Source organism: Ranitomeya imitator, chromosome 1 (genome assembly GCF_032444005.1).
Source record: "Ranitomeya imitator isolate aRanImi1 chromosome 1, aRanImi1.pri, whole genome shotgun sequence".
NCBI lineage: Eukaryota > Metazoa > Chordata > Amphibia > Anura > Dendrobatidae > Ranitomeya > Ranitomeya imitator.
This window is the reverse complement of record NC_091282.1, coordinates 1,631,453-1,657,286: the sequence shown is the minus strand read 5'-3', so window position 1 is coordinate 1,657,286 and position 25,834 is coordinate 1,631,453. Positions and strand designations below refer to the sequence as shown.

General features: G+C 37.8%; 1 protein-coding gene and 1 long non-coding RNA gene across 4 annotated transcripts in view; one reads left to right on the top strand and one right to left on the bottom strand.

Annotated features, from left to right (window-relative positions):
- LOC138657686 (FERM domain-containing protein 6-like) overlaps positions 1-25,834 on the top strand; it is a 227,430-nt gene that overhangs the window by 109,033 nt on the left and 92,563 nt on the right. For all 3 annotated transcript variants that reach the window (XM_069745388.1, XM_069745398.1, XM_069745395.1), the window contains 2 exons: positions 15,984-16,232; positions 16,308-16,398. In XM_069745388.1, coding sequence (XP_069601489.1) covers positions 16,110-16,232; positions 16,308-16,398 — 214 coding nt within the window. In that variant the 5' untranslated portion in view covers positions 15,984-16,109. The remainder of the gene's footprint in view (positions 1-15,983; positions 16,233-16,307; positions 16,399-25,834) is intronic.
- The window catches only part of LOC138657722 (uncharacterized), a 66,247-nt gene continuing 49,037 nt past the window's right edge, over positions 8,625-25,834 (bottom strand). Inside the window, exon 3 of the long non-coding RNA XR_011317156.1 lies at positions 8,625-9,237. This is a non-coding gene — a long non-coding RNA (uncharacterized lncRNA). The remainder of the gene's footprint in view (positions 9,238-25,834) is intronic.

Genomic DNA, 25,834 nt, shown 5'->3' with positions numbered 1-25,834 from the left:
GTACAAGAATATAACTACTATAATACTGCCTCTATATACAAGAATATAACTACTATAATACTGCTCCTATGTACAAGAATATAACTACTATAATACTGCTCCTATGTACAAGAATATAACTACTATAATACTGCCCCCTATCTACAAGAATATAACTGCTATAATACTGCTCCTATGTACAAGAATATAACTACTATAATACTGCTCCTATGTACAAGAATATAACTACTATAATACTGCTCCTATGTACAAGATTATAACTACTATAATACTGCTTCTATGTACAAAAACATAACTACTATAATACTGCTCCTATGTACAAGAATATAACTACTATAATACTACTCCTATGTACAAGAATATAACTACTATAATACTGCTCCTATGTACAAGAATATAACTACTATAATACTGCTCCTATGTACAAGAATATAACTACTATAATACTGCTCCTATGTACAAGAATATAACTACTATAATACTGCTCCCTATATACAAGAATATAACTACTATAATACTGCTCTTATATACAAGAATATAACTACTATAATACTGCTCCCTATGTACAAGAATATAACTACTATAATACTGCCCCTATGTACAAGAATATAACTACTATAATACTGCTCCTATGTACAAGAATATAACTACTATAATACTGCCCCTATGTACAAGAATATAACTACTATAATACTGCTCCTATGTACAAGAATATAACTACTATAATACTGCTCCTATGTACAAGAATATAACTACTATAATACTGCCCCCTATCTACAAGAATATAACTACTATAATACTGCTCCTATGTACAAGAATATAACTACTATAATACTGCTCCTATGTACAAGAATATAACTACTATAATACTGCTCCTATGTACAAGAATATAACTACTATAATACTGCTCCTATGTACAAGAATATAACTACTATAATACTGCTCCTATGTACAAGAATATAACTACTATAATACTGCTCCTATGTACAAGAATATAAATACTATAATACTGCTCCTATGTACAAGAATATAACTACTATAATACTGCCTCTATATACAAGAATATAACTACTATAATACTGCTCCTATGTACAAGAATATAACTACTATAATACTGCTCCTATGTACAAGAATATAACTACTATAATACTGCTCCTATGTACAAGAATATAACTACTATAATACTGCTCCTATGTACAAGAATATAACTACTATAATACTGCCCCCTATCTACAAGAATATAACTACTATAATACTGCTCCTATGTACAAGAATATAACTACTATAATACTGCTCCTATGTACAAGAATATAACTACTATAATACTGCTCCTATGTACAAGAATATAACTACTATAATACTGCTCCTATGTACAAGAATATAACTACTATAATACTGCTCCTATGTACAAGAATATAACTACTATAATACTGCTCCTATGTACAAGAATATAACTACTATAATACTGCTCCTATGTACAAGAATATAAATACTATAATACTGCTCCTATGTACAAGAATATAACTACTATAATACTGCCTCTATATACAAGAATATAACTACTATAATACTGCCCCTATGTACAAGAATATAACTACTATAATACTGCTCCTATGTACAAGAATATAACTACAATAATACTGCCCCTATGTACAAGAATATAACTACTATAATACTGCCCCTATGTACAAGAATATAACTACTATAATACTGCTCCTATGTACAAGAATATAACTACTATAATACTGCCCCTATGTACAAGAATATAAGTACTATAATGCTGCCCCTATGTACAAGAATATAACTACTATAATACTGCCCCTATGTACAAGAATATAACTACTATAATACTGCCCCTATGTACAAGAATATAACTACTATAATACTGCCCCTATGTATAAGAATATAACTACTATAATACTGCTCCTATGTATAAGAATATAACTACTATAATACTGCTCCTATGTACAAGAATATAACTACTATTATACTGCTCCTATGTACAAGAATATAACTACTATAATACTGCTCCTATATACCAGAATATAACTACTATAATATTACTCCTATGTACAAGAATATAACTACCATAATACGGCTCCTATGTACAAGAACATAACTACTATAATACTGCCCCCTATATACAAGAATATAACTACTATAATACTGCTCCTGTGTACAAAAATATAACTACTATAATATTACTCCTATGTACAAGAATATAACTACTATAATACTGCTCCTATGTACAAGAATATAACTACTATAATACTGCTCCTATGTACATATGTACAAGAATATAACTACTATAATACTGCTCCTATATACAAGAATATAACTACTATAATACTGCTCCTATATACAAGAATATAGCTACTATAATACTGCTCCTATGTATAAGAATATAACTACTATAATACTGCTCCTATGTACAAGAATATAACTACTATAATACTGCTCCTATGTACAAGAATATAACTACTATAATACTGCTCCTATATACCAGAATATAACTACTATAATATTACTCCTATGTACAAGAATATAACTACCATAATACGGCTCCTATGTACAAGAACATAACTACTATAATACTGCCCCCTATATACAAGAATATAACTACTATAATACTGCTCCTATGTACAAGAATATAACTACTATAATACTGCTCCTATGTACAAGAATATAACTACTATAATACTGCCCCCTATATACAAGAATATAACTACTATAATACTGCTCTTATATACAAGAATATAACTACTATAATACTGCCTCTATGTACAAGAATATAACTACTATAATACTGCTCCTATGTACAAGAATATAACTACTATAATACTGCTCCTATGTACAAGAATATAACTAATATAATACTGCCTCTATGTACAAGAATATAACTACTATAATACTGCCTCTATGTACAAGAATATAAATACTATAATACTGCCTCTATGTACAAGAATATAACTACTATAATACTGCTCCTATGTACAAGAATATAACTAATATAATACTGCCTCTATGTACAAGAATATAACTACTATAATACTGCCTCTATGTACAAGAATATAACTATTATAATACTGCCCCTATATACCAGAATATAACTACTATAATACTGCTCCTATGTACAAGAATATAACTACTATAATACTGCTCCTATATACAAGAATATAACTACTATAATACTGCTCCTATATACAAGAATATAACTACTATAATACTGCCTCTATGTACAAGAATATAACTACTATAATACTGCTCCTATATACAAGAATATATCTACTATAATACTGCTCCTATGTACAAGAATATAACTACTATAATACTGCTCCTATGTACAAGAATATAACTACTATAATACTGCTCCTATATACCAGAATATAACTACTATAATATTACTCCTATGTACAAGAATATAACTACCATAATACGGCTCCTATGTACAAGAACATAACTACTATAATACTGCCCCCTATATACAAGAATATAACTACTATAATACTGCTCCTATGTACAAAAATATAACTACTATAATATTACTCCTATGTACAAGAATATAACTACTATAATACTGCTCCTATGTACAAGAATATAACTACTATAATACTGCTCCTATGTACATATGTACAAGAATATAACTACTATAATACTGCTCCTATATACAAGAATATAACTACTATAATACTGCTCCTATATACAAGAATATAGCTACTATAATACTGCTCCTATGTATAAGAATATAACTACTATATTACTGCTCCTATGTACAAGAATATAACTACTATAATACTGCTCCTATGTACAAGAATATAACTACTATAATACTGCTCCTATATACAAGAATATAACTACTATAATACTGCCTCTATGTACAAGAATATAACTACTATAATACTGCTCCTATATACAAGAATATACTATAATACTGCTCCTATATACAAGAATATAACTACTATAATACTGCTCCTATATACAAGAATATACTATAATACTGCCCCTATGTACAAGAATATAACTACTATAATACTGCTCCTATATACAAGAATATATCTACTATAATACTGCTCCTATATACAAGAATATAACTACTATAATACTGCTCCTATGTACAAGAATATAACTACTATAATACTGCCCCTATGTACAAGAATATAACTACTATAATACTGCTCCTATATACAAGAATATAACTACTATAATACTGCGTCTATGTACAAGAATATACTACTATAATACTGCTCCCTGTGTACAAGAATATAACTACTATAATACTGCTCTTATGTACAAGAATATAACTACTATAATACTGCCCCTATGTACAAGAATATAACTATTATAATACTGCTCCTATGTACAAGAATATAACTACAATAATACTGCCCCTATGTACAAGAATATAACTACTATAATACTGCCCCTATGTACAAGAATATAACTACTATAATACTGCCCCTATGTACAAGAATATAACTACTATAATACTGCCCCTATGTATAAGAATATAACTACTATAATACTGCTCCCTGTGTACAAGAATATAACTACTATAATACTGCTCCCTGTGTACAAGAATATAACTACTATAATACTGCTCCTATGTACAAGAATATTACTACTATAATACTGCCCCCTATGTATAGGAATATCTACTATAATACCGCCTCTATGTACAAGAATATAACTACTATAATACTGCTGCTATGTACAAGAATATAACTAATATAATACTGCCTCTATGTACAAGAATATAACTACTATAATACTGCCTCTATGTACAAGAATATAACTATTATAATACTGCCCCTATGTACAAGAATATAACTACTATAATACTGCCTCTATGTACAAGAATATAACTACTATAATACTGCTCCTATGTACAAGAATATAACTACTATAATACTGCTCCTATGTACAAGAATATAACTACTATAATACAGCTCCTATGTGCAAGAACATAACTACTATAATACTGCTCCTATGTACAAGAATATAACTACTATAATACTGCGCCTATGTACAAGAATATACTACTATAATACTGCTCCCTATGTACAAGAATATAACTTCTATAATACTGCTCATATATTCAAGAATATTACTATAATACTGCGCCTATGTACAAGAATATACTACTATAATACTGCCCCTATGTACAAGAATATAACTACTATAATACTGCCCCTTATGTACAAGAATATACTACTATAATACTGCTCCCTGTGTACAAGAATATGACTACTATAATACTGCTCCTATGTATAGGAATATCTACTATAATACTGCCCCTATGTACAAGAATATAACTACTATAATACTGCCCCTATGTAAAAGAATATAACTATTATTATTATTTATTGTTATAGCACCATTTATTTCATGGCGCTTTACATGTGAGGAGGGTATACATAATAAAAACAGGTACAATAATCTTAAACAATACAAGTCATAACTGGTACAGGAGGAGAGAGGACCCTGCCCGCGAGGGCTCACAATCTACAAGGGATGGGTGAGAATACAGTAGGTGAGGGTAGAGCTGGTCATGCAGTGGTTTGGTCGATCGGTGGTTACTGCAGGTTGTAGGCTTGTCGGAAAAGGTGGGTCTTCAGACTCTCGCCTACCATCGAAACCTTCAAAAAGAACCTGATGTGTTGTGGTAGAGGGTTCCAGAGTAGGGGTGATACGCGAGAGAAATCTTGTATACGACTGTGGGAAGAGGAGATAAGAGGGGAGTAGAGAATAACTACTATAGTACTGCTCATATGTACAAGAATATAACTACTATAATACTGCCCCTATGTACAAGAATATAACTACTATAATACTGCTCCTATGTACAAGAATATAACTACTATAATACTGCTCCTATGTACAAGACTATAACTACTATAATACTGCTCCTATGTACAAGAATATAACTACTATAATACTGCTCCTATGTACAAGAATATAACTACTATAATACTGCTCCTATGTACAAGAATATAACTACTATAATACTGCCCCCTATATACAAGATTATAACTACTATAATACTGCTCCTATTTACAAGAATATAACTGCTATAATACTGCTCCTATGTACAAGAATATAACTACTATAATACTGCTCCTATGTACAAGAATATAACTACTATAATACTGCTCCTATGTACAAGAATATAACTACTATAATACTGCTCCTATGTACAAGAATATACTACTATAATACTGCCCCTATGTACAAGAATATAACTACTATAATACTGCTCCTATTTACAAGAATATAACTGCTATAATACTGCTCCTATGTACAAGAATATAACTACTATAATACTGCTCCTATGTACAAGAATATACTACTATAATACTGCCCCTATGTATAAGAATATAACTACTATAATACTGCCCCTATATACAAGAATATACTACTATAATACTGCCCATATGTACAAGAATATAACTACTATAATACTGCTCCTATGTACAAGAATATAACTACTATAATACTGCTCCTATGTACAAGAATATACTACTATAATACTGCCCCTATGTATAAGAATATAACTACTATAATACTGCCCCTATATACAAGAATATACTACTATAATACTGCCCCTATGTACAAGAATATAACTACTATAATACTGCTCCTATGTACAAGAATATACTACTATAATACTGCCCCTATGTATAAGAATATAACTACTATAATACTGCCCCTATATACAAGAATATACTACTATAATACTGCCCCTATGTATAAGAATATAACTACTATAATACTGCCCCTATATACCAGAATATAACTACTATAATACTGCCCCTATGTACCAGAATATAACCACTATAATACTGCCCCTATATACCAGAATATAACTACTATAATACTACTCCTATGTACAAGAATATAACTACTATAATACTGCCCCTATGTACAAGAATATAACTACTATAATACTGCCCCTATGTAAAAGAATATAACTACCGTAATACTGCTCCTATGTACAATAATATAACTACTATAATATTACTCCTATGTACAAGAATATAACTACTATAATACTGCCTCCTATGTACAAGAATATAACTACTATAATACTGCTCCTATGTACAAGAATATAACTACTATAATACTGCCCCTATGTACAAGAATATAACTACTATAATACTGCCCCTATGTATAAGAATATAACTACTATAATACTGCTCCTATGTACAAGAATATAACTACTATAATACTGCTCCTATGTACAAGAATATAACTACTATAATACTGCTCCTATGTACAAGAATATAACTACTATAATACTGCCTCCTATGTACAAGAATATAACTACTATAATACTGCCCCTATGTACAAGAATATAACTACTATAATACTGCTCCTATGTACAGGAATATATCTACTATAATACTGCTCCTATGTACAAGAATATAACTACTATAATACTGCTCCGATGTACAAGAATATAACTACTATAATACTGCGTCTATGTACAAGAATATACTACTATAATACTGCTCCCTGTGTACAAGAATATTGTCATGATCTGTACTTTTTTCCCTGTCCTGTATTTTGTATAATATGTCAGGATGTGATGCGACTTCTTTTTCGTTGTATTTACTGAACATTTTGCAATGTCATGGGGTGTATGTAACTAACCTGTCTCCTTCCCCCAATACTTGCAGCCTTGAGCTATAATGTAATTAAGCTTTGTCCACACCACTAGGGAAGGAATAGCCATTCTTCCTCACAGCAGGTGGCTAGTCAAATGTACACAATGAATAGACTAAGTGGAGCCACCAGTCTAGAATCTTCTGGTGGACCCAACCATTGAATAGAAGGTGTAACCCCTACCCCTTCATGGGCGGATCCCAGGAGCTCAGACAATCCATTCTTATTTTGAGATCAGATGTGAGTTGATCCTTGAAGGAGAAGGAGTGGGGATTCTTAGCTGAGGCAAGACCCCATGTCCATCTGGGACTGCGGAAGCGAACGGGGCGAGACTTGAGCTGAGGACATATCTCGTCGTTCGTGAGATTGTTTTGGGATCCATTGGACTAATTGTGGACTATTGCTTTGTTACCTGGCACAAGGATTATCGGGAGGTGTCCCCGAATCTGTTCCATTGGACTAATTGTGGACTCTGTAGATCTACCTGCATGTGTTGTTCCAGCGTTCTTGATAATAAATCTGTGGAATCATCCCTTGGCCTGTTGTCCCTTCTTGCTCTGCCGTACACCCCGTCACAAATATAACTACTATAATACTGCTCCTATGTACAAGAATATAACTACTATAATACTGCCCCCTATGTACAAGAATATAACTACTATAATACTGCTCCTATGTACAGGAATATAACTACTATAATACTGCTCCTATGTACAAGAATATAACTACTATAATACTGCTCCTATGTACAAGAATATAACTACTATAATACAGCTCCTATGTGCAAGAACATAACTACTATAATACTGCTCCTATGTACAAGAATATAACTACTATAATACTGCGCCTATGTACAAGAATATACTACTATAATACTGCTCCCTATGTACAAGAATATAACTTCTATAATACTGCTCATATATTCAAGAATATTACTATAATACTGCGCCTATGTACAAGAATATACTACTATAATACTGCCCCTATGTACAAGAATATAACTACTATAATACTGCCCCTTATGTACAAGAATATACTACTATAATACTGCTCCCTGTGTACAAGAATATGACTACTATAATACTGCTCCTATGTATAGGAATATCTACTATAATACTGCCCCTATGTACAAGAATATAACTACTATAATACTGCCCGTAAGTACAAGAATATAACTACTATAATACTGCCCCTATGTAAAAGAATATAACTATTATTATTATTTATTGTTATAGCACCATTTATTTCATGGCGCTTTACATGTGAGGAGGGTATACATAATAAAAACAGGTACAATAATCTTAAACAATACAAGTCATAACTGGTACAGGAGGAGAGAGGACCCTGCCCGCGAGGGCTCACAATCTACAAGGGATGGGTGAGAATACAGTAGGTGAGGGTAGAGCTGGTCATGCAGTGGTTTGGTCGATCGGTGGTTACTGCAGGTTGTAGGCTTGTCGGAAAAGGTGGGTCTTCAGACTCTCGCCTACCATCGAAACCTTCAAAAAGAACCTGATGTGTTGTGGTAGAGGGTTCCAGAGTAGGGGTGATACGCGAGAGAAATCTTGTATACGACTGTGGGAAGAGGAGATAAGAGGGGAGTAGAGAATAACTACTATAGTACTGCTCATATGTACAAGAATATAACTACTATAATACTGCCCCTATGTACAAGAATATAACTACTATAATACTGCTCCTATGTACAAGAATATAACTACTATAATACTGCTCCTATGTACAAGACTATAACTACTATAATACTGCTCCTATGTACAAGAATATAACTACTATAATACTGCTCCTATGTACAAGAATATAACTACTATAATACTGCTCCTATGTACAAGAATATAACTACTATAATACTGCCCCCTATATACAAGATTATAACTACTATAATACTGCTCCTATTTACAAGAATATAACTGCTATAATACTGCTCCTATGTACAAGAATATAACTACTATAATACTGCTCCTATGTACAAGAATATAACTACTATAATACTGCTCCTATGTACAAGAATATAACTACTATAATACTGCTCCTATGTACAAGAATATACTACTATAATACTGCCCCTATGTACAAGAATATAACTACTATAATACTGCTCCTATTTACAAGAATATAACTGCTATAATACTGCTCCTATGTACAAGAATATAACTACTATAATACTGCTCCTATGTACAAGAATATACTACTATAATACTGCCCCTATGTATAAGAATATAACTACTATAATACTGCCCCTATATACAAGAATATACTACTATAATACTGCCCATATGTACAAGAATATAACTACTATAATACTGCTCCTATGTACAAGAATATAACTACTATAATACTGCTCCTATGTACAAGAATATACTACTATAATACTGCCCCTATGTATAAGAATATAACTACTATAATACTGCCCCTATATACAAGAATATACTACTATAATACTGCCCCTATGTACAAGAATATAACTACTATAATACTGCTCCTATGTACAAGAATATACTACTATAATACTGCCCCTATGTATAAGAATATAACTACTATAATACTGCCCCTATATACAAGAATATACTACTATAATACTGCCCCTATGTATAAGAATATAACTACTATAATACTGCCCCTATATACCAGAATATAACTACTATAATACTGCCCCTATGTACCAGAATATAACCACTATAATACTGCCCCTATATACCAGAATATAACTACTATAATACTACTCCTATGTACAAGAATATAACTACTATAATACTGCCCCTATGTACAAGAATATAACTACTATAATACTGCCCCTATGTAAAAGAATATAACTACCGTAATACTGCTCCTATGTACAATAATATAACTACTATAATATTACTCCTATGTACAAGAATATAACTACTATAATACTGCCTCCTATGTACAAGAATATAACTACTATAATACTGCTCCTATGTACAAGAATATAACTACTATAATACTGCCCCTATGTACAAGAATATAACTACTATAATACTGCCCCTATGTATAAGAATATAACTACTATAATACTGCTCCTATGTACAAGAATATAACTACTATAATACTGCTCCTATGTACAAGAATATAACTACTATAATACTGCTCCTATGTACAAGAATATAACTACTATAATACTGCCTCCTATGTACAAGAATATAACTACTATAATACTGCCCCTATGTACAAGAATATAACTACTATAATACTGCTCCTATGTACAGGAATATATCTACTATAATACTGCTCCTATGTACAAGAATATAACTACTATAATACTGCTCCGATGTACAAGAATATAACTACTATAATACTGCGTCTATGTACAAGAATATACTACTATAATACTGCTCCCTGTGTACAAGAATATTGTCATGATCTGTACTTTTTTCCCTGTCCTGTATTTTGTATAATATGTCAGGATGTGATGCGACTTCTTTTTCGTTGTATTTACTGAACATTTTGCAATGTCATGGGGTGTATGTAACTAACCTGTCTCCTTCCCCCAATACTTGCAGCCTTGAGCTATAATGTAATTAAGCTTTGTCCACACCACTAGGGAAGGAATAGCCATTCTTCCTCACAGCAGGTGGCTAGTCAAATGTACACAATGAATAGACTAAGTGGAGCCACCAGTCTAGAATCTTCTGGTGGACCCAACCATTGAATAGAAGGTGTAACCCCTACCCCTTCATGGGCGGATCCCAGGAGCTCAGACAATCCATTCTTATTTTGAGATCAGATGTGAGTTGATCCTTGAAGGAGAAGGAGTGGGGATTCTTAGCTGAGGCAAGACCCCATGTCCATCTGGGACTGCGGAAGCGAACGGGGCGAGACTTGAGCTGAGGACATATCTCGTCGTTCGTGAGATTGTTTTGGGATCCATTGGACTAATTGTGGACTATTGCTTTGTTACCTGGCACAAGGATTATCGGGAGGTGTCCCCGAATCTGTTCCATTGGACTAATTGTGGACTCTGTAGATCTACCTGCATGTGTTGTTCCAGCGTTCTTGATAATAAATCTGTGGAATCATCCCTTGGCCTGTTGTCCCTTCTTGCTCTGCCGTACACCCCGTCACAAATATAACTACTATAATACTGCTCCTATGTACAAGAATATAACTACTATAATACTGCCCCCTATGTACAAGAATATAACTACTATAATACTGCTCCTATGTACAGGAATATAACTACTATAATACTGCTCCTATGTACAAGAATATAAATACTATAATACTGCCTCCTATGTACAAGAATATAACTACTATAATACTGCCCCCTATGTACAAGAATATAACTACTATAATACTGCTCCTATGTACAAGAATATAACTACCATAATACTGCTCCTATATACAAGAATATAACTACTATAATACTGCTCCTATGTACAAGAATATAACTACTATAATACTGCTCCTATATACAAGAATATAACTACTATAATACTGCCTCTATGTACAAGAATATAACTACTATAATACTGCTCCTATATACAAGAATATACTATAATACTGCTCCTATATACAAGAATATAACTACTATAATACTGCTCCTATGTACAAGAATATAACTACTATAATACTGCTCCTATGTGCAAGAACATAACTACTATAATACTGCCCCTATGTACAAGAATATAACTACTATAATACTGCTCCTATGTACAAGAATATAACTACTATAATACTGCCCACTATGTACAAGAATATAACTACTATAATACTGCTCCTATGTACAAGAATATAACTACTATAATACTGCCCCCTATGTACAAGAATATAACTACTATAATACTGCCCCCTATGTACAAGAATATAACTACTATAATACTGCCCCTATGTACAAGAATATAACTCCTATAATACTGCCTCTATGTACAAGAATATAACTACTATAATACTGAAGAGCTGAATACTGAATACTAAAGAGCGGAAACCAGACTGAAGAGGGTCGAGAAGAGAGTTATCTGAGAGATAGCGAGTAAGACGGAAGTGGACCAGGCGTTCGAGGAGTTTAGAGATGAAGGGAAAATTAGAGACAGGTCTATAGTTAGCGGCACAGTTTTGGTCGTGAGATGGTTTTTTAAGTAATGGATGTATGATGGCATGCTTGAATGAGGATGGAAAAATACCGGAAGTGAGAGGTGACAGCCGGGGAAAGGGACTGGAGGAGATGTGACAGAATGGGGTCACTGGTGCAAGTGGTCGGGCAAGAAGATGCAAGGAGCCTGATGACATCGCTGTCAATGAGAAATAATGTCCTTGGGTGGTGTGACGTTTACTGGGATGCAAAAGAATGAGATTACAATCACTCAGAGAAAGCATACATATGGAATACGCAGAGTACAATCTTCTGCAGATGCTTCCAAGCCATCGGTACCTGAGGGGCTACTATGCTCCATTAGAGGACACCATTACTATTAATGGCAAATCATGATTTAGAAAGAATTGATTTGGATTTGACATTGGAGCCCAAAAACATCAAGCTACACCTCTGATAACCTTCAAGAAAGGTGCATTAGACCTTGTGTAATACTGGTCGGTCAAACATTTGGAAACTTTATAAAGTTACTACATCATTATGGCCATTGAGTTATTAAGGTCACAGCTATATATAGGGTTCATAGGCAGCATCTGACATGAGATGTTTACAATCATGTTGGCGTTTCCCTTGTTCCCTATAACTTTTCTCCTCCAACTGTCCCAATCTATCATTCATGGTGTTGACTGCACTTCTTGAGTGGATGTGGCCCCCTAAATTTCTTGGCTCCATATTTCTTGTACTTCTGCCTATTGGGTATCTTATCAATCAGCCCAAAACCCAGTTTAAGACAAAAGCAAATGGCCATGGCCTCGCGATAAAAGCTGACATTGGCACGGACCTTACTGGCCGCCCTACCAGTGCCATACTGACATCGACATTGATTGTCTCTTCAGGACAGACCTGAGTCCTCCAAAGCATTGCCAAAAATATTTCCATTAAAGAAACCAAATTTTACAAGTTAAAAACACCCAACGTGTTTGCATAACGTTATTGGACATGACTAGGGATCTGATCTCAGTCTTCCTTTGAACTTAAGATCATGAATATTTGGCGTTCTTTTATCAAGCATTGGCATTCTGGACATATTCATGTGCGGAAAAGATGTCCTGCTATGTTAAAGAGCAAAATATCTCTTTGAAGAAGTTAATAAAAATAAAGGATGGGGAAGGCTGCCAACTTCTGAAAAATGGGGTCACCAAAAAGTCATCTGGTTGGGGTACTGTGGAGGCTTCATGTGTTTGTACAAAAAAGAAAAGCACACAACTATCATAAGCTGAACTATGTCCTTCCTGTTGGATCACCAGTGCTGAAACCAAGGGTTTACTTTCTACAGAGACAGCAGTGTTGTGAATTCAGCTTTTGGGTTCCCTCCGGTGGTTGTAGAGGGTAATGCAGTTGGGCCTGGATTGCAGGAGTGGACAGGTGTATCTACTAATTGCAGGACTGACTGGGGTATATAGCTTTGCAGGATCCTTTAGTCAGTGCCAGTTGTCCATTGTTCTTGGAGGATTCACTTCCCTGCTGGTCTCTCCAGTTTGCTGTGTTTTTCTACAAAGATAAGTCCTGGCTTTGTTTTTGCTGTCCACCTGCAGTGGACCTTATAGTTCTGTGCATTTTCATGTTTTTGTCTTGTCCAGCTTAGTCTGTGAAGGATTTTTTGCAGCCTAGCTATTTCTCTGGAGATGCAGATATACCCCCCATGTCTTTAGTCAGATGTGGTGTTTTGTATTTTTCTGTGGTGGATATTTTCTAGTGTTTTTATACTGACCGCATAGTACTCTGTTCTATTCTTTCTTTTTAGCTAGTATGGCCTCCTATGCTAAAATCTGATTTCATATCTGCGTATGTTTTTTCCTCTCCTCTCACAGTCAATATTTGTGGGGGGCTATCTATCCTTTGGGGATTTTCTCTGAGGCAAGATAGGTTTCCTGTTTCTGTCTTTAGGGGTAGTTAGATCTTAGGCTGTGTCGAGGGGTCTAGGGAGTGTTAAATACCCCCCACGGCTGCTTTTAGTTGTGCTGCTAGGTTCAGGGTTTGCGGTCAGTACAGGGACCACCTTCTCCAGAGTACGTCTCATGCTGCTCCAAGGCCACCAGATCATAACACAGCAGCTACATGGAAAGGAGAGCTTCTTTGGTTGGATCTACCTTCACCAAGAACAGTGGTAACCAGATGAGGCTACAGCTGAGAACATGGGAATGAGACTTGTTTGAGGGTCCTACCATTACTTTGCTCAATGATGGGGCCATAAACATGCTCTGGGCCTCTCCTCTATGGTGGTGGGATACTTGTAAACAACATCTCATGGGCTTTACCACCTTGAGTTTTTGCTGCCTTAGGGCTCATACTTGCGATAAACTCAGATGAGTCTTGCACATCAATACCTGGCACTGCACCCGGCACTCAGGAGCGGAGAGTGCGGCCGCATAGCAATACATGCAGCCGTGTGAGACTCATCCGAGTTTATCGCAGGTGAGTATGAGCCCTTAGACTTTGACCTTGATGCAACATTGCATTCTTCTTCCAATCAACAAATGTAATGTTTTGGATACCCGTAGGGTGGATAGATGATGTAAAAAGGTGAGAAGTGACTACATAGCTTAATGTCAGTGTAGCTTCTCATCTTGAAAAATAACCATGAGCACTATCGTTTTTTTCAAAGATCTTCATCTCACTAATGTTTGGTTTTTGTTTGCATATGTTGCTCTCTCATTGTATGTTAAAAATCTTAACTCTAAAAATAATCCTCTACATAAGGATCTGCTGGTGATCGACTCATTTTTTTTTCTAGAGGAAAGCTGCACATTTTTCCTGCAGCAGCCACTACGGGGGAAATGTAGTATTACATGATGGCGCTATCTGAATGAAGAGCTGACCATGACCATATAAAACATGATTAATCCAAGTCCTCCAGAAACGGAGGCTCACGTTCTAGCTTCTTCTAATTAGGCCATATAGATAGGGGTCCCCGTACCACCTTTAAAGAGCACTTCCTCCTGAAATAAGATAAATGTAATAATGTTGTTAAATATTCTGCTGGGTGACTTCCAATAGTGGCGTTGTTCCAGCTCCTATACGGGACTACCTGGGTCTGCATAGGTATAAAGGGATCCACTCTATCCGGCACAATGAGGCAGATGGTAATTCAGGGGTCTGGTGGTGTTGGGTGGGAGATCTACTGGCCCTCTTTTATTGACTGCCATATTCCTGGATACAATAATGAACTCTTGGCATCTCTGTCTCTTTGCAGAGATAATTCCTTGAGCTGAGAAGAACTTACTGATGATGATGATGAGGATGACGCACTATGGGCGATTGGTCAACGCTGAATATTTGATAGGTCGCAGGGGGCTCGGTGCTGCACAGTGACCTCCCCATGAAAAAGAGGGCGAAACAAAAAATGAGCAAGCTTGGCTTCCAGATTAACAGAGTCATGCAGGAGCGGCGGAGCGTGTGTGTCTTCCTTCCAAGTGATGAGACTCTGAATATCATCATTAATGTAAGTACCCCCCTGGGGCATAGTGCATTATGGGAACTTTAGCACCCATAGTTAACAGTACGTTGTGTATTCCAGGTTAAAGCACTTTGTCAGGAGTTACTGGATCAGATCTGTGATCTCCTCTGGCTGAAGGATTGTCATCTCTTTGGGCTCAGCGTTATCCAAAGTAAGTGACCGCTCACAGGTCATTTCCCCCCAAATAATCCTATTAAATGTTGACTGATGCACAAAAAACCCAAACCATTAACCTCCTCATTGCTGGGTTACTTTGCAATCATGGAGGCCAGTGCTTTCCAGTCTGAACACGTCTGATCTCCCAGTTAGACGAGCCGCCGCTCATATCGCCGCACAGGATCGCGCCGGCAGCTCTCCCGTCATCCCAGACTGACAAGTTCACATACTTTACACAGATGAGATCTTTACTTCTCACCTTTCAGCTGCCCACTACAAAGCTAGCGGGAAAGTGGGGGGTAATGATGTAGAGGCAGGTAATCGCTGTGGGACAGTACTAGGAAGGGCAGATGCCATAGATATTACATAGTCATAGGGTGTGCAGCTAAGAAGTGCCCCCCGAAAACACAGCTGGTGCTGGATAATGAACGTTAGTACATCTATACTGAAAACTATCCTACAGGATGAGGTACTAGAAGGCACTAGACTGCCCAATGTGGCATAGCATGGGTTGCCAGCGCACAGGACAGCACAAGTACTGCTCCCTCTAACCCAGTAATAATGCCCACCAGTGTCCCCTCCAAAAGTAATAATGCCACTTTTCTGACACCTGTTATGAACAGGTAATTCAGAACCACAATGGACATAGAAGTACAGAGCATACAAGTGACCTGACAAAGACCAAAAATTAAGGACAAGCTCTGAGACGTGGGAACTCTGCTGACCTCAATCCCTAATCCTCACACACCACACTAGAGGTAGCCGTGGATTGCGCCTAACGCTCCCTATGCAACTTGGCACAGCCTGAGAAACTAACTAACCCTGAAGACAGAAAAATAAGCCTACCTTGCCTCAGAGAAAATTCCCCAAAGGAAAAGGCAGCCCCCCACATATAATGACTGTGAGTAAGATGAAAATACAAACACAGAGATGAAATAGATTTAGCAAAGTGAGGCCCGACTTACTAAATAGACCGAGGATAGGAAAGATGGCTATGCGGTCAACACAAAAACCTACAAAACAACCACGCAGAGGGGCAAAAAGACCCTCCGCACCGACTAACGGTACGGAGGTGCTCCCTCTGCGTCTCAGAGCTACCAGCAAGCAAGAAAAATCAATAAAGCAAGCTGGACAGAAAAAATAGCAAAAAGTAACACAAGCAAAACTTAGCTTATGCAGGATAAACAGGCCACAGGAACGATCCAGGAGGAAGCAAGACCAATACTAGAACATTGACTGGAGGCCAGGATCAAAGCACCAGGTGGAGTTAAATAGAGCAGCACCTAACGACTTAACCTCATCACCTGAGGAAGGAAACTCAGAAGCCGCAGTACCACTCTCGACCACAGGAGGGAGCTTGGTCACAGAATTCACAACAGACACCCCCTAACAAATTACAGTTACTGCTCACCTATTCTGAGGGGCCAAGTCCTCTTCAGAGCGGGTGGCACCAGGGTCGCCATGCAGTGATAGTATTGTTCCACCTGACACGGACCCCGGCTTCTTGTGGGCCGTAGGACGGAGAGTGGTGGGGCCGATGGCTCCCTGCTCCTTCACTGGATCCAACTCTATCGGCGTCATGTTGACACATATGAAGCATGGAAAGCTTGTGACCAATGTTTGCGCCGTCGGCTTGTGAAGAAACATCGGATGCCAGAAGTTTTATAAAAGAACCGTTTCTTTTATTTTTCTGCGAGTTTCAAAGTGTAACCATCTTCTCCTTCAGGGAACAAGAAACCATATAGATATACAGGGAATTGCAGGGTTTATACTGAGGTGAGGTCTGAAATAGGTCACTGAAAAAGGCCGCATGACGGTGGTCTACACTTAGTAACGCGCAAATAAAAGAAACCCTTATTTCAGAATACTTCTGGCGCCCGATGTTTCCTCACAAGCCGGCACCGCAGACATGGACCACAAACCTTCCATGTTTTCTTTGCTCTTCTGGTGACATCACCTGTGGACCTGCAGCAGCTTTTGAACCCAAGATCAGGACAGCACATATCAATACAATTTCTGATATTTATCAACCAGATAAGAGGGGATCAAAAACCCTTACCCCCCTCAAACTCCTCCACTGGTACAGAGACCTATGTATGTACTGTGTGTAGGGTCAACAATAGGGAGTTGTATCCTCAGTAATGACTGAAAATGAGGCAATTGGCTCTAATGGTCGGCACCTCCGGATGCTACTCCATTTCCAGATTTTATTCACTGTATGGCTGTATTAATACGGTGAATTAAGAAGGATGGCATCAACAGAAAATATGGCATCAAACAACATAAAAATCCAGATTACTTACCGGTAATGCTCTTTTCTAGAGTCCACGACAGCACCCACTGAGAGAGGGGATCCGCCCCTAGGAACAGGAAACCTACGGAGAGATAAAAGGGGCGGTCCCCCTCGCTCCCGCAGTTGGGTTGCAGAGAATCAAAGGAATCGCCCATCAATTTTAGAAGGCTATCCAAATATTTCTATCTGTATTTAACTAAATTTATACAACTAAGTAAATGAACCATTCACCACTACAAGTGTATGTACAACTATGTGTAACCACCATTAGGGAGGGAAGTGAAGGGGTGCTGTCGTGGACTCTATAAAAGAGCATTACCAGTAAGTAATCCGTTTTTTTTCTCTTCGCCACGACAGCACCCACTGAGAGATTTCCGGAGACAAATCACTTGGGGGGGACCACTGTGTCAAGAATTGATCTACCAAAAACTAAATCTGTAGAGGAAGATAAGTCCAGTCTGTAGTGACTGTAAAAAGTGGAAGGTGAAGACCAAGTTGCGGCCTTACATATTAGTTCGATGGGGACATCCGCTCTTTCAGCCCAGGATAATGCTACAGCTCGAGCAGAATGTGCTTTCACGCCTTGAGGCGGATTCTCCCCTTTTATTGAGTATGCTAGACTAATTGCATCTCTAATCCACCAAGATAGCGAACCTTTCGTGATTCCAGATCCCTTCTTGTAGCCCTAGAAGGAGACGAGAGCCCTGCTCTTCCTCCAGGGTCTAGTTCTATCTAGATATGTTATTATGGCCCTTTTCACATCCAGTGTGTGAAATCTTTCTTCCTCCTGATTTGTGGGGTCATTATAATAGGACCTATGGAATCTAGTGGATACTTTAGGCAGGTAAGAAGGGTCTGTTTCCAGGACTATTCTATCTTGAAATATTGATAAAAAGGGGGATCTATTGACAAGGCCTGAATGTCACGAATGTCACTTACTCTACTTGCTGACACTAGGGACACCAATAGGGCTGTTTTGAAGGAGACGTATTTCATCGGGGCAAAACACCACTACATTTAGTGGTTCAAATGGGGCTTCTGGCAAAGCATCTAACACTAAGTTGAGATCCCAAGGTGGTATTTGGGGAATATGCACCAATTCTGCCTTTTGACACGCTGAAACAAAGCAAGCTACCAATTTGTTCCCTGCAACGTTGTAACCATACAGTCATGGCCAAAAGTATTAACACCCCTGCAATTCTGTCAGATAATACTCAGTTTCTTCCTGAAAATGATTGCAATCACAAATTATTTGGTATTATTATCTTCATTTAATTTATCTTAAATGAAAAAACACAAAAGAGAATGCAGCAAAAAGCAAAACCTTGATCATTTCACACAAAACTCCAAAAATGGGCCAGACAAAAGTATTGGCACCCTCAGCCTAATACTTGGTTGCACAACCTTTAGCCAAAATAACTGCGACCAACCGCTTCCGGTAACCATCAATGAGTTTCTTACAATGCTCTGCTGGAATTTTAGACCATTCTTCTTTGGCAAACTGCTCCAGGTCCCTGATATTTGAAGGGTGCCTTCTCCAAACTGCCATTTTTAGATCTCTCCACAGGTGTTCTATGGGATTCAGGTCTGGGCTCATTGCAGGCCACCTTAGAAGTCTCCAGTGCTTTCTCTCAAACCATTTTCTAGTGCTTTTTGAAGTGTGTTTTGGGTCATTGTCCTGCTGGAAGACCCATGACCTCTGAGGGAGACCCAGCTTTCTCACACTGGGCCCTACATTATGCTGCAAAATTTGTTGGTAGTCTTCAGACTTCATAATGCCATGCACACGGTCAAGCAGTCCAGTGCCAGAGGCAGCAAAGCAACCCCAAAACATCAGGGAACCTCCGCCATGTTTGACTGTAGGGACCGTGTTCTTTTCTTTGAATGCCTCTTTTTTTCTTCTGTAAACTCCGTGTTGATGCCTTTGCCCAAAAAGCTCTACTTTTGTCTCATCTGACCAGAGAACATTCTTCCAAAACGTTTTAGGCTTTTTCAGGTGAGTTTTGGCAAACTCCAGCCTGGCTTTTTTATGTCTCGGGGTAAGAAGTGGGGTCTTCCTGGGTCTCCTACCTTACAGTCCCTTTTCATTCAGACGCCGACGGATAGTACGGGTTGACACTGTTGTACCCTCGGCCTGCAGGGCAGCTTGAACTTGTTTGGATGTTAGTCGAGGTTCTTTATCCAACATCCGCACAATCTTGCGTTGAAATCTCTTGTCAATTTTTCTTTTCCGTCCACATCTAGGGAGGTTAGCCACAGTGCCATGGGCTTTAAACTTCTTGATGACACTGCGCACGGTAGCGACCCAGTTAGAGACTATACCATTTATAACCACCCTCTGCTTTCTATCACTAAGCCAGTTACTAACCCATTTACACACATTTTCCCCCAGACCAAGCATTCTCATTTTGTGTACCAACCTCTTGTGCGGCACGGTATCAAACGCTTTGGAAAAATCGAGATATACCACGTCCAATGACTCACCGTGGTCCAGCCTATAGCTTACCTCTTCATAAAAACTGATTAGATTGGTTTGACAGGAGCGATTTCTCATAAACCCATGCTGATATGGAGTTACACAGTTATTCTCATTGAGATAATCCAGAATAACATCCCTCAGAAACCCTTCAAATATTTTACCAACAATAGAGGTTAGACTGTTCTTCAACTATATCAATAGTAAAAGAATAAAAACTGAAAATGTAGGCCCCTTAAAAAATAGTGAGGAAAGAATGGTTGTAGATGACGAGGAAAAAGCTAACATATTAAACACCTTCTTCTCCACGGTATTCACGGTGGAAAATGAAATGCTAGGTGAAATCCCAAGAAACAATGAAAACCCTATATTAAGGGTCACCAATCTAACCCAAGAAGAGGTGCGAAACCGGCTAAATAAGATTAAAATAGATAAATCTCCGGGTCCGGATGGCATACACCCACGAGTACTAAGAGAACTAATTAATGTAATAGATAAACCATTATTTCTTATTTTTAGTGACTCTATAGCGACAGGGTCTGTTCCGCAGGACTGGCGCATAGCAAATGTGGTGCCAATATTCAAAAAGGGCTCTAAAAGTGAACCTGGAAATTATAGGCCAGTAAGTCTAACCTCTATTGTTGGTAAAATATTTGAAGGGTTTCTGAGGGATGTTATTCTGGATTATCTCAATGAGAATAACTGTTTAACTCCATATCAGCATGGGTTTATGAGAAATCGCTCCTGTCAAACCAATCTAATCAGTTTTTATGAAGAGGTAAGCTATAGACTGGACCACGGTGAGTCATTGGACGTGGTATATCTCGATTTTTCCAAAGCGTTTGATACCGTGCCGCACAAGAGGTTGGTACACAAAATGAGAATGCTTGGTCTGGGGGAAAATGTGTGTAAATGGGTTAGTAACTGGCTTAGTGATAGAAAGCAGAGGGTGGTTATAAATGGTATAGTCTCTAACTGGGTCGCTGTGACCAGTGGGGTACCGCAGGGGTCGGTATTGGGACCTGTTCTCTTCAACATATTCATTAATGATCTGGTAGAAGGTTTACACAGTAAAATATCGATATTTGCAGATGATACAAAACTATGTAAAGCAGTTAATACAAGAGAAGATAGTATTCTGCTACAGATGGATCTGGATAAGTTGGAAACTTGGGCTGAAAGGTGGCAGATGAGGTTTAACAATGATAAATGTAAGGTTATACACATGGGAAGAAGGAATCAATATCACCATTACACACTGAATGGGAAACCACTGGGTAAATCTGACAGGGAGAAGGACTTGGGGATCCTAGTTAATAATAAACTTACCTGGAGCAGCCAGTGCCAGGCAGCAGCTGCCAAGGCAAACAGGATCATGGGGTGCATTAAAAGAGGTCTGGATACACATGATGAGAGCATTATACTGCCTCTGTACAAATAACTAGTTAGACCGCACATGGAGTACTGTGTCCAGTTTTGGGCACCGGTGCTCAGGAAGGATATAATGGAACTAGAGAGAGTACAAAGGAGGGCAACAAAATTAATAAAGGGGATGGGAGAACTACAATACCCAGATAGATTAGCGAAATTAGGATTATTTAGTCTAGAAAAAAGACGACTGAGGGGCGATCTAATAACCATGCATAAGTATATAAGGGGACAATACCAATATCTCGCTGAGGATCTGTTTATACCAAGGAAGGTGACGGGCACAAGGGGGCATTCTTTGCGTCTGGAGGAGAGAAGGTTTTTCCACCAACATAGAAGAGGATTCTTTACTGTTAGGGCAGTGAGAATCTGGAATTGCTTGCCTGAGGAGGTGGTGATGGCGAACTCAGTCGAGGGGTTCAAGAGAGGCCTGGATGTCTTCCTGGAGCAGAACAATATTGTATCATACAATTATTAGGTTCTGTAGAAGGACGTAGATCTGGGTATTTATTATGATGGAATATAGGCTGAACTGGATGGACAAATGTCTTTTTTCGGCCTTACTAACTATGTTACTATGTTACTTACTGGCCTATAATTTCCAGGTTCACTTTTAGAGCCCTTTTTGAATATTGGCACCACATTTGCTATGCGCCAATCCTGCGGAACAGATCCTGTCGCTATAGAGTCCCTAAAAATAAGAAATAATGGTTTATCTATTACATTACTTAGTTCTCTTAGTACTCGTGGGTGTATGCCATCCGGACCCGGAGATTTATCTATTTTAATCTTATTTAGCCGGTTTCGCACCTCTTCTTGGGTTAGATTGGTGACCCTTAATATAGGGTTTTCATTGTTTCTTGGGATTTCACCTAGCATTTCATTTTCCACCGTGAATACCGTGGAGAAGAAGGTGTTTAATATGTTAGCTTTTTCCTCGTCATCTACAACCATTCTTTCCTCACTATTTTTTAAGGGGCCTACATTTTCAGTTTTTATTCTTTTACTATTGATATAGTTGAAGAACAGTTTGGGATTAGTTTTACTCTCCTTAGCAATGTGCTTCTCTGTTTCCTTTTTGGCAGCTTTAATTAGTTTTTTAGATAAAGTATTTTTCTCCCTATAGTTTTTTAGTGCTTCAATGGTGCCATCCTGCTTTAGTAGTGCAAATGCTTTCTTTTTACTGTTAATTGCCTGTCTTACTTCTTTGTTTAGCCACATTGGGTTTTTCCTATTTCTAGTCCTTTTATTCCCACAAGGTATAAACCGCTTACACTGCCTATTTAGGATGTTCTTAAACATTTCCCATTTATTATCTGTATTCTTATTTCTGAGGATATTGTCCCAGTCTACCAGATTAAGGGCATCTCTAAGCTGGTCAAACTTTGCCTTCCTAAAGTTCAGTGTTTTTGTGACTCCCTGACAAGTCCCCCTAGTGAAAGACAGGTGAAACTGTACAATATTGTGGTCGCCATTTCCTAGATGCCCAACCACCTGCAGATTTGTTATTCTGTCAGGTCTATTAGATAGTATTAGGTCTAAAAGTGCTGCTCCTCTGGTTGGATTCTGCACCAATTGTGAAAGATAATTTTTCTTGGTTATTAGCAGAAACCTGTTGCCTTTATGGGTTTCACAGGTTTCTGTTTCCCAGTTAATATCCGGGTAGTTAAAGTCCCCCATAACCAGGACCTCATTATGGGTTGCAGCTTCATCTATCTGCTTTAGAAGTAGACTTTCCATGGTTTCTGTTATATTGGGGTTTGTAACAGACCCCAATGAGAATTTTGTTACCATTTTTCCCTCCATGAATTTCGACCCATATGGACTCGACATCCTCATTTCCTTTGCTAATATCCTCCCTTAAAGTGGACTTTAGACAAGACTTTACATAGAGACAAACCCCTCCTCCTCTCCGATTTTTACGATCCTTTCTAAACAGACTGTAACCCTGTAAGTTAACTGCCCAGTCATAGCTTTCATCTAACCATGTCTCGGTTATTCCCACTATGTCAAAGTTACCTGTAGATATTTCTGCTTCTAGTTCTTCCATCTTGTTTGTCAGGCTTCTGGCATTTGTGAGCATGCAGTTTAGAGGATTTTGTTTTGTTCCAATCTCCTCGCTGTGGATTGTTTTAGAAATGTTCTTACCTCCCTTCTGAGGGAGGTGAAGATTTTGGGAGCTATGGACAGTCCGAAGGGCATTGCTGTGTACTGGAGGTGACAGACTTGACCTTGCAACATGACCGCCACGCGGAGATATTGTTGATGCTCGATACATATTGGTAGATGGTAATATGCATCTTTGAGGTCGAGGACTGACATAAAACACCTGGGAAATAAAAGTTTCATGGTTGAATGGATGGACTCCATTTTGAAGGTTTGGTTTTCTAAAAAGACATTGTTTTCTCAGGTTTATTGTAGTTCTATATGAACCATCTGGTTTAGATACCAGAAATAAAGGGGAATAGTAACATAGTAACATAGTAACATAGTTAGTAAGGCCGAAAAAAGACATTTGTCCATCCAGTTCAGCCTATATTCCATCATAATAAATACCCAGATCTACGTCCTTCTACAGAACCTAATAATTGTATGATACAATATTGTTCTGCTCCAGGAAGACATCCAGGCCTCTCTTGAACCCCTCGACTGAGTTCGCCATCACCACCTCCTCAGGCAAGCAATTCCAGATTCTCACTGCCCTAACAGTAAAGAATCCTCTTCTATGTTGGTGGAAAAACCTTCTCTCCTCCAGACGCAAAGAATGCCCCCTTGTGCCCGTCACCTTCCTTGGTATAAACAGATCCTCAGCGAGATATTTGTATTGTCCCCTTATATACTTATACATGGTTATTAGATCGCCCCTCAGTCGTCTTTTTTCTAGACTAAATAATCCTAATTTCGCTAATCTATCTGGGTATTGTAGTTCTCCCATCCCCTTTATTAATTGTGTTGCCCTCCTTTGTACTCTCTCTAGTTCCATTATATCCTTCCTGAGCACCGGTGCCCAAAACTGGACACAGTACTCCATGTGCGGTCTAACTAGGGATTTGTACAGAGGCAGTATAATGCTCTCATCATGTGTATCCAGACCTCTTTTAATGCACCCCATGATCCTGTTTGCCTTGGCAGCTGCTGCCTGGCACTGGCTGCTCCAGGTAAGTTTATCATTAACTAGGATCCCCAAGTCCTTCTCCCTGTCAGATTTACCCAGTGGTTTCCCGTTCAGTGTGT